This window comes from Aulonocara sp. 'chitande type north' Nkhata Bay, linkage group LG20, assembly GCF_057382095.1.
Source record: "Aulonocara sp. 'chitande type north' Nkhata Bay isolate Kocher_YH1m ecotype deep benthic linkage group LG20, A_spYH_male_GT1.1, whole genome shotgun sequence".
In the NCBI taxonomy this organism is placed as follows: domain Eukaryota; kingdom Metazoa; phylum Chordata; class Actinopteri; order Cichliformes; family Cichlidae; genus Aulonocara; species Aulonocara sp. 'chitande type north' Nkhata Bay.
This window is the reverse complement of record NC_141363.1, coordinates 36,636,090-36,654,634: the sequence shown is the minus strand read 5'-3', so window position 1 is coordinate 36,654,634 and position 18,545 is coordinate 36,636,090. Positions and strand designations below refer to the sequence as shown.

General features: G+C 40.9%; 1 protein-coding gene across 1 annotated transcript; it reads right to left on the bottom strand.

The window, feature by feature from the left end:
- Positions 1 to 4,549: 4,549 nt before the first annotated feature.
- On the bottom strand, positions 4,550 to 10,505 carry slc52a3-1 (solute carrier family 52 member 3-1). The gene is made up of 4 exons (XM_086278381.1): positions 10,405 to 10,505; positions 7,658 to 8,673; positions 6,444 to 6,567; positions 4,550 to 6,228 (listed from the first exon to the last, which is right to left on the bottom strand). The coding sequence occupies exons 2-4, from the start codon at positions 8,644 to 8,646 to the stop codon at positions 6,016 to 6,018; spliced, it is 1,326 nt and encodes a 441-aa protein (XP_086134507.1). The 5' UTR covers positions 8,647 to 8,673; positions 10,405 to 10,505; the 3' UTR covers positions 4,550 to 6,015.
- Between the last annotated feature and the right edge of the window lie 8,040 nt (positions 10,506 to 18,545).

Genomic DNA, 18,545 nt, shown 5'->3' with positions numbered 1-18,545 from the left:
CCATGTCATGTTTCCCCACAGTGCCACTGTGGCACGGCTGGGATGAGCTCGCTGCTACCCCTGGATTCAAACATCAACCAACAGGGTCTCCCCTTGATCCCTTCTCCTCTGCTTTTGCTTAGTAAACACGATAATAGCAGTGCTGTGTTCATGTGGGCTCCGTGTTAACACTGTGGCTGTCAAAGGCCATCATGCCCCTTCAAAGGATGATGGCTCTCTAAAGTGGGCTCTCTCGGTAGCAGCCATTTTCCACTTGACTGGCCCCACACACGAAGGGGGACTGGTAGCCCCTAGCAGCTGGGCTCGACTGGTCACTGGGGGTGGGGAGAAGGAGATGAATGGGTTGGATGTAAGGGGAGGGAGCTAATGGTAAGAAGAGGATGGTGTCTATATGCATCAAGAGGTGTTTTTAGTATTTTTGTCCCAAAATATACCCCTTACTTTACCCTCCAAAACACTCCTGAAAATGTGCTTACAACCCAGGTGTGTTTATGCACGTAGGATGACCTGCTCATTGTCAATTTCCATCAAATATCTGACTTACATTTGCAGTCACTGGCACTGGGATAAAGTGCTATTTTGCATGTCAGCTGAAATATTTTGTTGCTCGGCAAAAACCTGGCATATCGCTTGCACTCCTTAATGAGAAACAGACTGCCAGTATCTCATCAGGAACCGGGAACCAGAGCCCATTGAGATGTTATGATATGAATGATAATTCAGCGAGTGTGTTTGCTCGGCTATATGGGCTTTGTGTCAACACTCTGGGTCCAGCCAGGTCTCGCTTGGGACACAGAGAGCAGGATGCATTTTCATAAATCATTTCTTGACACCAAATCAAGGTTATGTGGTTGGCAGACTGTAGCCTGTAAATTGCCTTTGCATTGTCAATGCAAAGGCCCTCCGCTGGGATTTAAGTAGTTCACTAGCTATTTATGGCTGGAAAATTAAGATGACCTTTTCCCAAAATGTGATGATGGTGCTTTCAATACAAACTAATGCACAGAAGAGAAATGCCTTATCATATATGGGAAGTGTAAACCATTCATTTAAAAGCCGCATACACAGAGAATAGCCTGCTTTTGTTACTCATGCATGATGCACTGGCTCTGTACTACCCACAGTGTAGAGGTAATAATTAGCTCACTACAGCAGGGTAACAAGTTTGCACCCCCGTCCTGCTGTGCAGCACTGTAATTGGTCCCCTCATGTGGCACCGTCGGGCCCCAGAACAAAGGGTTCCCAGAGGGGGAATCTATGCTGACCTATGCTGAACCTTCCACAACAATGACAGGCAGGAAGCATTTACATATGCTGACAGACTTGTCTCTTCCTAGGGTGGAGTGCTAGGCACTTCATTAAAGCAACATCAATACCTGCTGATAGAAAACGAGGAGTGGGCCCGTGCGCATCACTGTCTGCTCTGAGACACTATAGTGAAATGACATAGGGCTGTCACATCCAATTTCAAATAAATGGACAGCATTTATTAAACAGAGTGTGTGTGGAAATTGATGGGGGAGAAGCTGTGAGTTGCTGTCAGAGCCGTGCTTGTCTGCATGCATCAGCAATTGGTTTGCCCACAAGCTGTTCACCTGAACGTCAGCTGCCAAAATCTGTCAGCCCCCGGGTGCACCCGAGCAAATTTCCACACTTTCTGAGCATTATTTTTGTTATTTTTGACCTAAAAAAGCAGTTTACGCTCTTTTTCTGCGGCCGTGCTTCTGCGTCGTGTTTCGTCACAGAAGCCTAACGCGCTTTTCAGTGAATGCTGAAGAGAAGCGCGTGCAAAGTCAGATACAGGTGACATATCTGTCGATTCAGCAGCCACGCTGCAAGAGTGCAGGTGGTTCCATCCATTCATTGCATCATGCTGCTGTGAATTCATTCTCTTATCCCGTTAAAGGAAGGGTAAATCCTCCTTCCATTTGACACGCTGCTCATTTAGTTGAGAGGCACAGTGGCTGGCTGGAGGGAGGAGAGCCAAGGGGGTGCTGTGGTCGTGGTAGCGGTGGTGTCGAGGAGGAGGGGGACTCTTTGGGAGGTGTCGACCTGAGCAGATGGACTTCTCAGTTGCGTAGTAAGTGGAGTCTTCACACGGCAGAGACTGCAGGATCTCACAGGACCGGGACACAGCATCCAGGTGGCCACAGCCCCTCCTGACCAGCTGGAGGAGCGATGGGACCATCTGACACTCGGAGGAAAATGATACACTTCTCTTTGCTGCTTTGTTTTGTCTTGACACAAAAGCCCAGAGCCAATCAGGGAATTTAGCTAATGAAGCGTAGAGAAAATCCTCTTGATTGCATACAAGCATTCAAGGTCACATTAGCAATGAGAGAACAGCGTTTGCACAGTCTTCAGGTGTACACTTCTACTTTGTAGTCATGCTCAGATTTTTTATTTCAAGACAAAAACAATAAATCTCATGTATTGTTTGACGTGATTAAGATTTCATACAAACCCGTCCTCTAAATCTGTATCAGCAACTGACTGCAGTGATTTCTGCACAGTTTACACGTACTGCAATGTAGATTCAGCAAATCCAAGTGAGAAAGTCCCATCTGTGCTTCTCCTCCACTGATCCTGGGCCCTGGAGGCTATGTAGGGCTAATTGTGGCCCCATTTTCCTTTCCTTATCTTTTTGTTTTTACTCAGTGTCGGGGTCAGGGAAGCTCCCAAGTGACCAGCGGCAGGAGCAACAGCCATCGGCCCCTGCTGAGCATCAGTAATTAGAGCCCTCCTCCACCGCCCTGGCTTTTCCCCCCAGACCCAGGCCAGGGAACCTCTCGCTTTCCTTCTGAAGGGCATGGGGGGCAGAGAGGAGGAACAGCTGCTGATGGGAAACCACTCTGCGGTTCCCATCGATGACCAGCATCCGTCCATACTCCTCAGAGGATTTGCACCAGCATCTTTAGGATAGGAATGATGGGATCATTCTATGTCTGCTTTCTCATGGCTGCTAATCTTGCCTCTAAACACTAGTTGATGTTTATCAATGAAAGGGCATCGCTGTACATGAAAGGCAGCTTTGCACGACTCACACATTCATCATATGTATAATAGCAAGGGGACAATAAAATTTGCTAGACCTCTATTGAAAATATCCTTTGTGATGGTAATATTTTTTCCTTTAATTAAAAATAACAGTGTTGGACTAACCACCTCCCTCAAATTCTCCCCATAACATGCGTAAATTGATTCCTTGGATCCAGAAGGATATCTGGGCCTGGATTAGTGGATTAGTGATATTTTTAAAGACATTGCCGAATTCCTCTCATTTTAGTTTGGTATATTTGTGAGATGGTGCAAAATGACAAATTTTGCCCTATATCACAATGATTTTTTAAAATCCCTGAAAAAATTCCTGGACTAAGATATGGATCCAGGGTTAGTTAGACAAGTTAGTCAAGCCATGCACAACAATCCCGACTAACACCCTGAACCAATTAACTGATACTTGTTCATTTTTAGGGGTGCAAATTATTTCAGTAGTGGAGATAGCACCAACATATCATTGCAAAAACACCCACCACCAGTGGATCACTTCAATTGAAAATCCTACTTAATACCTAAATTAAAAATAGCCTCAGTGACTCATATATTATTATGTATCATAATACTGATGCAACAGTGTGTAAGCAGTGTTTTTCTGTTTTAGAAAGTGGATCCAAGTGATCTTATCTTATTAAATGTTTAGATACATTAGATCCTACCCTGCTGTAGAGGTCAGGCCCTGCTGCTGGGGAAGAACATAAATATGAGGGAAAGTAAGATAATTAACTAGAGAGGAAGGAAGGAAGTGATTCTGCAACACAAATATGTATTCAGCTTTAAACATTTTGTTCTGTTATCTAAATAAAACCATCTGAAAAGCTATGAGGGGAAGCCATTTGACTTTGAGCTGACCTTACTCACGATAAAGTGTTTTTCAACAGGTGGGTGGAAATCATGGTTCAGTCATTCGTCATATTTTGAATGCTAGTCACGTGTTTATACTTTCACATGTCTATGGTAACTTGTAAGTAAATGTAATAGAATAAAAAGTACGGTATTTTTCTCTCATGTCGTTTAGTGCAAGTCTAAAGTAGGATAAAATGAAAATATGTAAATATTAGTGCCCAAAATAACCACAACTGTTTCATATTTTCTGCAAGACTTCCATTGTTTACAATGACCAGAACTGCATTGGTCCTGGCCAGAACAGCCTGCTGATTATTTCAAGCTGTCACTAGTAGTGTGGTTCTATAAATAGACGTCCATGTCCTGTCAGTGTGTCCATCATCTCCACAGATAATAAAATGCATCAACCACCTGTTTTTATGAGATTTTCATTTTATACATGGGTGATTTAAAAAGCAAAACATCCCGCATAATAGCTGCATAAATATGAGCTTTCAATCTGTTTAACCCCTTTTATTGTTTCGAGCACCCAGTAAACTGTATTTCACGTCGAAGGATTTGTGGTCACTCGGTGTCTGCAGATTGTGAACCGACATGTCTTAAAAGAATGCTTGTGCCATCTAGTGGCCAAATATTGTAACAAGTGTAAGTCCAAACGTGTTTTAATAAACACAACATTGCAAAGTAAATATCATTTGAGCAACAAAAAAAAATGCAAAATTTAAACCAGTCGTATGTCTGGAAAAAGGTAGAAGCTGAATTCACCTCTGAAGCTCATTGACAAGCACGTCGGTTTTACCAGCTCAAAGAAAAAATGTAAAAATGACATGTTGTGATGTTTTGAAGGATTAGAGTCATGTGAGGGGAAAAATAAGTTTTCGCAGGACTCCCTGAAGGGCTAAGCACACCTTTACTGCTACCCCAGGAATTAAGATGATGTGAAGCAGCCAGGTGCTGCTAATCAAATGCAGCAAGTGTGACCACCTCTATAAAAGCTAACGTTTGGGCAGTTTGCTGGTCTGGAGCATTCAGGTGTGTGTTAGCACAATGCCACTATCTTCCCAGCAAGGGATGTCCTAGTAAATTTACCCCAAGGTCAGACGGCAATGCCCAACGACTGCAAAAACCTCAAGAGCTACATCTCAGACCTTACAGGCCTCAGTTAGTATGTTAAATGTTAACGTTCATGACGATAAAAAATTAGAAAACGACTGAACAAGTATGGCCAGTTTGGAAGGCTGCCAGAAGAAAGTCTCTTGTCTCTAAAATGAACATGGCAGCACAGCTTAAGGTTGCCAAGTTGCAATAAATCACAAGACTTCTGAAACAATGTCTTTTGGTCAGACAAGATCATAGTGAAGATGGTTAGCCACAGTGCACAGCGCCACATTTGACGGAAATCACATTTACCACATAAGCACAAACACCTCATTCCAGCTGTCAGCACGGTGGTGGAGGGGTGATTATATGGGTTTGTTTTGAGGCCACAGGACTTAGGAACCTTGCACTCACTGAGTCAACCAGGAATTCCTCTGTACACCAAAATATTCTAGAGCCAAATGCAAAGCCACCTGGCCGACAGTTAAAGTTTGTCCAAAAATGGGTCGTGCAACAGGACAATGATCCCAAGCACAGCAGCAAATCTACAAGAGTAGAAGAAAGAATGAAAGAATCATGGTGTTGCAATGACCCAGTCAAAGTCCAGACTTCAACCTGATTGAAATACTGTGTATTTATGAGCTGTGCATAAATGAATGCCTGCAAACCTCAATGAACTAAAGCAAGGCAGTAAAGGAGAGTGGGCCACAGCGGTGTGAGAGAGCAATAAAGTCATATAGAAAACAATAACTTCAAGTTATTGCAGCTAAAGGTGGTCATACAAACAACTGAATCATAGAGTGTATTTTGTTTTTCACAGGACTGCATAACCACTTGTGTGTTAATTTGTGCCTTGATTAAAAACAAGATGCAGCATGTTTGTTAGTGAGGGAGTGACATGCCAGAAACAGTTCTGGCTTCACTTTTTGTTTATAGTCATGAGAGCGCCTTTCATCTACATCTCTTGCAAAAAAAGATTAAATTAATCTAACAAAGTCTGCAGCTCGTCATCAGTCATAGAGGGCACTCGGTGTTGCAGAAGTCTCCTGACTTGAAGAACTGGTAAATGTTAACCAGCGGGAACATAATGACGGAGCCCACTAGTGAACCCATCTGTGTCGCAGCTCCACACCAGACCAAAGCGTTGTGGCTCCGGTCTCTCAGGATGACACCCACCATGACTTTGACATAAGACAATGTCCCAGTAAAGAAGAGCCATGAGAGCACCTGGTGAGAGTAAAACAAGAACACAGACTCAGCAGCTCATTTGGATGTTAATCATTATTTTAACAGTGTTTGTGACTAAAAAATAGACTCTGATTTCACACTGAGTAATGATGTTGCCTCATCATAAGTTATGAGTGAGCAGAGTTCAACGCTCAGGATGTTTATGAAGGAGGTTTTGTACTTTTGTACAAAGAACATGCTTGCGTTTCACTCACAATTATCGCCTCTCCCACTGCAGACCCATGAAGCAAGGGACAGGGACTCATAGCTGCCATGGCCATGTTATAGCTGCCAAATCCTGTCCCCACCACCGCCAGAAGGCCGAGAAAGACCAGCGACCTGGGCGCAAAAGACGTCTGTTATCAGCAGCAGTTAGTTAATTTCTCTGAATCCAAAGGCAACTTGTCTTTCAAGTGAATAATTCAATGGACCTTGTGCCCAAGCAAATATTTGAGTGACAGTGGGGGAAAAAACTTGTTAATAACAATCAGGTACCTGTAAATACACTAAAGTAGAGTTTGCTTGCTGTATGGTAAACACTTCTTTTCCAAAGAGCTTACAAAAATCATGATGGGGATAAAATCTACACTCCTCTGTAGAAAATGTAAGATTTGGGGAATCCAAATTAGATGAAAAAAGTGTCTTTGTCTTCAATGCTAAGGTGCTGTAGTATCATACCCAGTAAACATGCTTAATCAGCCTTTTGTAACTGTAATCGTCACAACAACCTTTATGCTCTTAGATGTGACTAAAGATTGAGACTACAATAAGGAAAGTGTTTACTGACGTCATAGATTAGAGGAGCAGTAGGTTCATTTTACAATCTGACCTACTTTTTGCAGGTGCTGTGGTAAGCACTGCTGCCTCACAGTGAGACGCTCCTGGGTTTGAGTCTGCCAGCCAGCTTTCTTTCTTTGTGGAGTTTGCATGTTCCCCCCAGCTCTGCGTGGGTACTTCTTCCCATAATCCAAAAACATGTGCGTGCATGTTAGGCTAACTTTTGATTGTAAATTGGGTGTGAATGAGCATGAATGGTCATCTGTCTCTCTGTGACAACCCTGCAAATGACTGGCAAACTGTCCAGGGTGTACCCTGCTTCTACCCCTATGACAACTGGGATAGGCTTTGCTCTTCCCAGGACCCTAAATTAGATGGCCATTCTTCAGTGTCCATTATATACTTTCCAGTGTCTATTGCAGATCAAGCTGTGGACCCATAACCTGCAGGCCAGGGGACCAGCGTTTATGAGTTATGAGTTATGTTCAGTAAATGCATCTGTAAACTATTTACCAACATAGCAAATTGATTCACGTGTTTTTGATTTGGTACAGATTTTACCCTGAACAGAGGAAGTCAAAACTGCTTTGGTGTTCATCGGGACACTTCACTTTTCGTTTCATACAGACTTACAATAATAAAACATTATTACCTGTTTTGGATGAACATTGCAAGAGTACAGGCCACTGGGTTGGCCACTGATGCCAGAGCTGCAGAGAGGTGATAGGCCAGGTTCCCGTATGGCATACAGGAGTATGTTTGCACAGAGGGAAGCAGGCCGTTGGTTGCAGAATTAACCCACACCACCAGAAAGTAAATGAAGGTCAGCTGGTACACGGAAGGTTTTGCCACCAGATGTCTGCCCTGGGCAACCGCCTCACCATTGTTTTTTACGCTTCCTCCATCAAGATCAGCCCCTGAGTTATACAGATAGGAGCTGACAGACACTACTGTATCCTGCACAAGGTTCTCAGTGGACAGCTCGTATGTCCGAGGGAGTCTGTTCAGTGCAACAAAAGCAGCCAGGCTTATGCACATCATGGCTGCTAGGATGAAGAAAAACACCTCGGTGGAGAAGTTTGGGGGAAGATACTCCGTATGTAATGATCCTGTGTGGTTTCCTGCAGTCTCAGAAGAGTTGACGCATTTGGCCATACCCACACCCTGAGCTAGAGCAACTACACCAGGAATGAAACCACTTAGCCCCTCTCCAATATAATAAGTGGTAATATATTTTGCTGGAAGCTGCATCATAAAAGGTAAGAAGGTAACTGAAGAAGTGCAGTCCACCAGAGAAAGGAAGAAAGTTATGATAAAGAAGGCTGTGCTACGTGATGCCCCTATAAAAATCGTGGTCCTGTCCCAGAAGAAGGCAAGCAGGATGCAGGACAGGACACCGATGGAGAGGATGGAGTAAATGACAATATACTCTTTAAGACACCCTGGGTACAGTTTGTGCATCAGGGTGACCAGCAGAGGTCCCACGTTAGCAAACTGGATAATTACTGTGAGGTAGGAGGGTAGATCCCAGCCTTCAGGGAGTGTGTTGACAATGAGCGGCAGCTCCACCCACAGTCCGTTCACAGCCACCCAGGAGCCAATGCCAAAGGCGCAGGCCAGAAAGTGGACGAGCAGAGCCATACTGCAGGTGGATCAGTGTGAAAAAGTCTGTGGAAATAAATTAATAAGGATGCATCAGTATGTAAGAAAAGTGCTGTGTAATGCTGTTGTGTCTGGGTGTTCCCAAACTCAGAGTAAATACCAGGGGTCTCAAACTCGCGGCCTGTATATTGATGTGAAGAAATATAATGCAGTTTGGCCCTTGAAGTTACTTTTTTTTTGTTAGGAAGGATTTGTTTGTTGTTGAGTGCAATGTTAATAATAAAATTATTTAATATGAAGGCAATATGAGCAGAGAGTACAAACATGTTGAGGGATTGACTGTGCTAGTTCAGTGAGAGTTATTTGTAAACAATTTTCACTAGCAGTCAAAAACTAATGTGTCCACTTATGTCTGCATTTTTATTTTGTTAAACACGAACAAAATTATAGCAGAAGTGCTGCCACGTGTCTGAGCAGAAAGAGAGTACCAATGTGTTTATTTGGTAGTTCAATGAAGGGCTTGAGTTAGTTAAGTATGAGGAAAAAAATCCATTCACATTTGTTGTTCTGTCTTGTTATACAATATTTGACATTTTAAAAAACAAAGAGAAAAAACACTAAATTTTCTGAAATATTTGTGGGTGTTTTCTTGTTTGTTTGTTGTTTGTACTACCGGTACTTTAATAATAATAATAATAATAATAATAATAGTCGGCATTCTTTTGAAACAAAAGAAATTCTTTTCAAAAAAAATTATAACTACTCCCTTCTGGTTTTATGCCTCTGCCAGCAAGGGAAGTTGAGGTCTAAACTTGACCTTTGACCTTTTACATATAAAATGCCATCACAGTCTAAGAGCTATGGCCAAAAACATGTTTTGTGAGGTCACAGCGACCTTGATCATTGACCACTAACATCTGATAAGCTCATTCTTAAGTTAAGATAAATGTCATGTGAAGAAATTCATTCAAGTTCTTCGAGATATTGAGTTCATGATAACGGTACCAACAGACAGAGATCTCAAACAGAAACCTGTTCCTTTGTACAGCAACTGCTGGCAATATAAGTAAACTAGAAGCTAAGTAATGTGACAAGCAGTACCTGTGGTCCCGCTGTCTACCACACTGTCAGTCATGCTTTCCTCACCTGTATAGACTTTCATGCCTGAGATGTCTTTTATTGTTGTAGCCAGTAAAGCTGAAGCAACTCATCGTTACTTTGTAGTTAATTTGCTGAAATGGATCGTATTTTATATTTCTGATGCTATATTTTTTTTCTTTATTTCTTCTCATAACATAATAAATGTAGACTCATGTTACAAATGTAAATCAGCATAAAACAGAAATACTTTTATCCCACTGATACCTGCGATACAGTGTAGTGGTAGTTAGTCATTACCCAAAATAAATAACAACCTTTTCAGCATTAAGAAGGGTTCACACCTGCAGTGGCTGGTACAATTTTCACATTACTTTCAGACATTGTCGAGGAATTCAACAAACCATATGTGCCTGCCCATCTCTTCCTCTTCACATTTTCACTCTGTCTTTGTGCATGCGTGTGGCTTTCAAACTGATCTCATGATGAAATAAGTCAGAAGGCAGTCTTGTGATAAACAGAATTTGAAGAAGCTGACACTGAGGTTGCTGACAAACACAGTCTTATACTGTACTTTAAGTGGTGTGGTCAGTTGAGATAATGAGGTTAAAAGAAAAACAGAAATTACAGTGTTTGCACGCACTCAGTACTGAGCTCTCGAGTAAATGCACTTCCTTTTAGATACAAAAATGTACTTACAAGTTGTTTTAATCCTCGGAGGCGCTGAATAGGACTTGCTGTCATCTTACAAAAAGATTACTGACTGGTCTTGCATAAGCACATGCTGGTGGGACTCGTGTGGCTGCTGTGTAGGTCAGAGTCCACTCCTGCACCAATGATCAGCTCCACCAGATAACAGGGGGTAGTGTCTTCCTTTATTAAGGTCAAGTTAGTCTTTAGCACTTTGAGGAGCTCGCACAGACAGCTAAAAGAATAAGACAATAAAAAAATAAAAGTAATAATTGTTTTTGACTGTTCAAACGCAGCTACAGGGGGGAGTTTAACATCTGAAAGTTAAAGGGAAGATACCAAAGTGCCAAAAAAGAATCACAATTCAGCCTTCAGCATAATTAAAAAGAGACACATAGTTGTATTTTTTAGATTGAGTGAATTTAAACTTCCAGGATTACCTTTATATCTAGAGTGAATGCAAACAAGCCTCCAAAAACCTGCTTAGAAATTACAAGACATTTTTGTTCGATATAGTCATGAGGAAGTCTCAAGAAAGAACTCCTAATATCTAATCCGTCTTGTTTTACATGCCAATTTGCCAAAATATAGACAAGCTCAAAAGCAAGGCTCATATTAATTGACAATACCAACCTGTAGCCCAAAGTGAAACACTAGATGAGGTTTATGGGGTCTTATATTTCCAATACCAACTCTACAGAAACATATTTCCCCCCTCAGGGTCACATAACTGTTAAATATCACACTGAACTGATGAAATCGAATTAAGTCAGGTTAGATTAATACTACATTGCCCTCTACTGGTCACAAGTGTCAAATAAATCGGTTTGCCACCGAGCTTTGACAAATCAGTCCTTTGAAAAACACTGGTACCAAATTATTCTGGAAAAGTAGCCACTTCATTGTGTCTATTTGGTATTAAAACATCATGGTCCTCCTGTAAAACAGAGCCAAAATACCTTGTTCTGGTAAACTGAGCTTAACTCACTAATGCTACAGTCACATTAGGGAAAACTGGACTGGAGTCCTGACTGGAGTCTGCAGCATGACCAAACTTTTTATGACTATATAAAATGAGCGTACACACTCAACCACCAGGTCACCGGTTTTGTTGTTGAAACTGATTGCACTCAGTTGCTGACAGCAGAAAACATTCAATGCAATCACTAATTTTTCCTATTTACAAAAAGGCTGCTTTCCATTTTCACACTACGTGACTGAGCCGTAACACATCACAGTGTCACTAAATCAAATCTGTATTTATTTAGTGACACTATGCAACTGTTTCAGATACTGTCACATGGATCCAGTTTTCATTATAATCAGTAGGTTTTTAATGTTTACAGTGGAAGGGTGGCAGATTAAAATTTATTGTAACCAACTGAGAATCTGGACACATTTATTCATCTATTTTTAAGACATCAAAACTATTAAATAACACATTTCTTGCTGTCCAAACAAAGCAAGAAATATAAATTAAACTGGTGATATTTTTTTAAACATCCAAAATTTTTGATGTTTGCACAATAACTTCAGCTAAATGAAAAGCAATAACAGAAAGTAGTATTGCTAAGGGAAAAACTTGAATCATGTTTGCATTATCTCTGCATTAATTTATTTAAATGTATTAATTTATGGGATTTTTTTTTTTTTTGCCCTCAATACTTAAGAGCAAATTTGTGTTTACTCTGTTTTTATTAATCTGCAGCTGTTTATTTTAAACATGATGATTTTTTGCATGTTTAGTGGTCATCAAATGAGGTTAGAGAGTGAGTATGCAAACATTAGCTGCATAATATACAACTGATCGTGTTGTGCCTGTCAGAGGGTCCAGTTGGATATCTTTACAAAGTGCCAAACTGCAGTAGCTGCTTATTCCTTTTTTAAAAATAAAATGCACTTCTGTTCCTGGTCATGGAGAGATTACAACACAAACAGTAAATGCTGTTTGTGTTGCTTAGCTGCAAGCAGTGCCTGTAGACTCGCTGAAACACATGGTTAAAGTCTTTCTTCAGACATCTCAGGCTGCTCTTCTTGTAAATGTAACACCCACATTTGAAATAAGCGGGCATTCAGAGGGGTGGACAATTTCATATAAAGGCTATCATGCTGGCTTTACTAGCTCAGGCCACTGATGTCACAGAGGTCTGCATGTGGTCCAGGAAATAAAGTGTAGAGCTGAAGATGGCACTACAGATCAGTAGCATCATTCATTTCAAAGTTACATTAATGTCAAGACTAAATTTTATAATAATAAATGACATAATTGTCATGGTTTTTTTTAATTATTTATTAAAAGATAATGTTTTTGAAATATCATTACAGTCTCTCTAATAGTAGAGCTTCCTGATGGAGTAACGGGGAAAAGATGCTGGGATTAACAACGCTAGTAGGAGTCATCCCTTGCTGAACAAGGATGAATATTTATAAAATTAAATTTATTCAGTTGAATCAACCAAAATATATCAATATACTGTGCTGCTGATGGACTGTCTTATTTGGTAAACAGTATCTTTTTGGGAAGTGCTGACATTTCAGCTGGATTGATACAATGATGATAATATTAGCAGTAAGAATAATACTATTCATAATAGAGCACTGTGTTAATTTGCTATGTATAAAGCAAAGTAAAAGATGTAACTAGCTTTACATTTTGTAAGAAAATACAGGATAAAAAGGGTTTAAAAATGATAAAATAACATACAAATCAATCAAGAAAATAAGGCTATAAATAAGGCAACAGAGTCTGTGATAGAAAAGATAAAAAAAGGCATCCTGAGGCTGGTTTTTACAGAAACCTGAAATCAACCATAAACATGGGCAGGACCCTTAAAAGCAGTTAATAAGCATTTGAATTACACACAGGAGGAACTGTGGCCAGGGGCTAAGAGATGACTGATGTGATGACGTGTGCTGGCTCTGTCAAAACTTGTACTGACATACTTATGTTTCACTTCCTGTTAGTGCAAAACAATCAAGTAGGTTGTTTTATAACCGGCTCAGACCTGTTTGGATGCCTGAGAGCACCACCAACACTGACTCATTTGACTTCTCATTACAGAAGAGGATTTCATTAATAATAGCCTAATGATGATGATGTTTCCCTGTGTTTTCCCAGTGTCTCCATGAAACAGCACAAACAGTGTTCCACAACGAGTTCTCATCAAACAAAATTAGGCTTTTAGTTTGCATAGTCTGCCCAGACAAACAGGTGCTTGTTTTTTCTCCTTCTCCTTTCTCACAGCTCATGTGTGTCAGTTCTGCTTTCTGTTTTAATTTTACTCGACACTTAAATCTTTTTAGATCTGCTTTTGCTATTTTCATCCCATCTTTAAAACCACAACAGGTTCTCATGCGTGTGGAGTTTTACAGTTTTTGGTAAGCCTAAAAACAGACTGAAGTATCTGTGACTACAGAAAAGCACTCCTCTTGTATCAGCAGCATTTATTTCTATCAGACTTTTCAAAATAAATGCTTTTCAAAGGGCAGTTTTTTTTAACATCACAGGAATCACAAAACTGTATGATACATGCCGTAGCAGATATTAATAAATATAGAGCTTAGTATTTTGGCATTGCCTGATAGTTTTTAAAACCTATAATACTGACTATATATTCACCAGCCACTTGATTAGGTACACCTTTCTCATTATGGGTTGGACCCCCTTTTGCCTGCATAACTGCCTTAATCCTTCGTGGCACAGATTCATCAAGGTCCTGGAAACAATCATCAGACATTTTGGTCCATATTGACTTGAGAGCGTCACACAGCTGCTGCACATTTGTCAGCTGCGCATCTATGACGCAAATCTCCTGTTCCACTACCTCCCAGAGGTGCTCTATTGGACTGACATCTGGTGACTGTGGAGGCTATTTGAGAACAGTAAACTGAATGTTAGGTTAAAGAAACCAGTTTGGCATCATTGGAGATTTTTGAAATGATGTGTTATCCTGCTAGAAGCAGAAGATGGTCACACTGCAGTTATAAAGGGACGAACGTGCTCAGCCGCAGCCTGTGGGGTTTAAATGATGCTCACTTGGTACTAAGGGGCCAAAAGTGGTACAAGAAAATATTCCCGACACTATTACACCAGCAGCCTGAACTGTTGATATAACATCTATGTCCAGTTTAGGGCAGTCTGCAAATTGTAGCTTCATTTTATGTTCTTAACTGGCAGGAGTGACACTCGTCTTCAACGTGCGAGTTCAGGGATTTTCTTCTGCACAGCCCAGTTGGTTATTTGAGTTACTGTTTCCTCCTTATCAGCTCAAAGCAGTTTGGCCACTTAAACAAGGTATTTTCTTAAGAGAACTGTAGAAACTGTAGCTCACTGGATATTTTCTTATTTTCAGAACATCCCATTTAATCTGTGGAGATGGTTGTGTGTGAAAATCCCAGTAGTTTCTGAACAGTTTTTTTAATACTCGGATCAGCCCTTCTGACACCAACAAACATTCTGATGTTTTGTGTGAACTTCACCAGGTCACACACATGACCCACATGCTTAAAAGCATTGAGTACTATGTGGTAGATGTATAAAAGGCCAAAAATGTATTTAATATCATACAAAGCTTTTTTTTTTTTTTGTCCCTTTTTGCCTTTTTCAAGCGTGTTTATTTAGTATTTATTTATTTATTGTCATTGTCAAGAACAATGAAATTGCGTTTGGGGCTTCCATACAACCCAAAAAAAAGAAGAAAATAATAAATACCCCTTAAAACCCAAGTGTACATATTTAACCCAGTGTGACTCCAATGCAATAAGACAATCCTTAGCAATAATGTTCGTAGAAATTCAGACAAAGACCTGAGAAACATGACAAAATACAACAATGCAACCCATTCAATATTATTGTACTGTGAGATATGATATCAGATATGATAGTTATCTATTTAAGAAAGAGGGGGGGGGGGCAGGGGGGGGAAGAGAATAAAGATATGATGCACCAATGCAGACCAGTTCATTGCTATTAAGAAGTTGGATATGGTTATTGTCCGTGAGAGGGGGGCAGAGAGTTCAGGAGCCTCACAGCCTGTGGATACAGGCTGTTGGCCAGTCTGGATGTTCTGGCCTGTATAGACCTGTACCTTCTCCCTGAGGGCAGCAGATGGAAAAGGTGGCGCGCAGGGTGATGTTGGTCCCGCAGGATACTGTGCACCCTCCTCAGACAGCGAGTGGGGAAGATATTACTGATCTCTGGCAGACTTGTTCCAATAATTCTGCCAGCTTCTTTCACCACCCGCTGGAGTGCTTGCTGATCGGCCTTGGTGCAGCTGGGGAACCACACTAGAAATCCATACGTCAGAACGCTGCTGATGGCACAGTTGTAGAAGTTCAACAGTAGAGGCGCTGTTGGGCCTTCCGTACAACTGAGGTGATATGGTTGCCCCAGGACAGGTCCTCGGTCACAGTTACCCCCAAGAATTTAAAACTGCTCACCCTCTCCACCGCCTCACTGCCAATGAAGAGAGGCAGATGGTTGTTATGACCCCTCTTCCGGAAATCTACAATGATCTCCTTGGTCTTTTTGGTGTTTAAGACCAAGTTATTGTCGTGGCACCATGACTCTAGTTGTTGCACCTCTGTCCTATAGTTTGTCTCATCATTGTTGGATATAAGTCCGAGCACTGTAGTGTCATCTGCAAACTTAACAATGAGATTGGACGCGCAGGAGGAAATACAGTCATGGGTGAAGAGAGTGTATAGCAGAGGGCTCAGAACACACCCCTGAGGGGCACCGGTGTTGACCACAAGGGTGGAAGAGGTGTTCTTACCCACTCTGACACTCTGTCTACGGTTAGTGAGGAAGTCCACAATCCAGTTGCACAGAGAGGAGTTAAGTCCCAGTTGGTGGAGTTTGGGACGGAGTTTGTATGGCCGGATGGTATTAAAAGCCGAGCTGTAGTCTACAAAGAGGAGCCGTGCATAGGTGTTCCTGTGTTCCAAGTGCTTCAGTAATGTGTGCGGCACTGTGGCGATCGCATCCTCGGTTGACCGGTTCTCCCTGTATGCAAACTGGTGCGAGTCCAGGGATGGTGGAAAAGCAGCTCTGATGTGTTTAATGACCAGTTTATCACTTGTAACTAATGCAGAAAGCACACTCTGTAGAAGTAGAGTCAGGTTTTACTTAACTCTAAGACGTGCTAAAATATTCTAAGCTGAGAACAAAAAAAACTCTTGTAAGTTTAACAAAGTGAGAGAACAATGGTGTTTTCGAGGAAGTTATCATTTCCAGTCACACATCTTTAAAGGTGTTAGTGGCTTGATTTTTTTTAGCCTGTAACCAGGCTACAGTCTGTTGTTGTAGAGTCAGCTCAGCCTTTATGCAAACTGACAGCCAGACCACATTTTGGAGATGTTAGAGAAACAAATTTAATGTACTTTGAATCATTTCTCTGGGAATAAATTCTCAGTGGACAGAATCTGTAGCAAATGACGTCAATCCATCCTGGAGCTCAGCAGCTGTGGGGAGCTGTGGTGGCTTTCTGCTTTTTGTTTGTTTGTTTTATTCATTTTGATTATTTTTGGCTTATAGCTCCAGTTAACCAAACACAACCAACATCAGCAGATGGCATGGTACCCCAAATCATCACAGGCTGCAGAAACTTCACACTGGACTTCAAGCACCTCGGATCCTGTAACTCTGCACTCTCCCTCCAGACTTTAGGACCTGATTTTATAAATCAGAAGCATCTGTCCAGTTCATTTTTCTCCGTAGTCCAGGCGAGATGCTTCTGCCATTGTCCCTGGTTCTGGAGTAGTTTTAGATTAGAAATGCGACAGATGTAGTTTCTTTCCTGAAGACATCTGTGCATGGTGGTTCTTGGGGGACATACAGAGCCTCAGTTTATTTCTTGTGAAGCTCCTTCTTGAACTCTTCTCGAGCCTGCAGTCATCAGTCTTTTCCCCAGTCAACTTTCCCTTAATATGCTTTAATACACTATTTTACAAACAGCCGGCCTTTTCAGCAGTGACCTTCGGTGGCTTAAGGGTGTCAATGGTCATCATCCAGACATCTGTCAAATCAGCATAGTCACTCATCATAGTGGTTTCATGTACTAGTCTGCAGTATTTATACTGTATAAATAATAATTTATTCAAACTACTCATTTACTGGATTTCTAATTTTCATGAGCGACAAGCTATGATCAAAATTAAGATAAAAAAGGTTTGACCTATTGCACATGAAATTGCAAAAAAATAACTTATTATAATATTTAGTCATTTTTGAGAGGCACTAGTACACTGTATTTGAACAGGGACTGAAGCTTTCTACACTGAGTGTCTTGCTTAGTAAGGCCCTTTAGGATTAGCCAAAATTAGAACAAATGGTCCGTTTGGACAACCCCATTTATTTAATCTTGATTAATTAAATTGAACATTTTTGGTTGACAGCGCATTTTATTATTCAGGTTTCTAATTATTTCAATTACCATAAAGGTGCCAAAACAACATGAGATGTTACTTCATGCTTATCAAGGTATATTAAATATAATTGCAATGCAAGACTTGTGTATCTGTGTAAATATGGCCTGAGGGGGGAAATTTCCTGTTAAATGAATTACATGTCTACATATCTTCTACCACAACTGCTAAGGTGATTAAAGAACATTTAAACAGCATTGTCACTCTTCCTGTAAACTTGCATGACTTCATACTCACATGCCCCGCCCTGTATAGTTAGATCGAGCATCACAACCATGTGACAAGCATGAATTTGGATTTATGAAAGAGAAAGAGCAAGACACATTCACATTAGATAGTTGCTCTTTTTTATACAGGCTCAAAAGAGGTAGCTTGTTTCCTTTATATTTTTAGAGCATGGTTTAACTGCAGACCTACAGTACATATGCTTAAGATCAGGTATAGTAGCATGAATATGCATTGCTCACTTTGGACCTTTCTTAGACAGAATTTCTTTTAACAGTCATGTGCACCCACTTATTGAGATCCAGTCAATTCTTTATAAGCTCGTGTGAACACGGGCTTAATAAAATATCTCATCATGAAAAAATAAATAAATAAAAATAAAAATTTAATGTGTTTTGGATAAGAGGTTTCAGACGTACACCCTGATGGAGAACTATCCTCGAAGAACCCATGCATCGATGTGAAGATATGTATACAAAAAAAGTCAACACACAACGAGA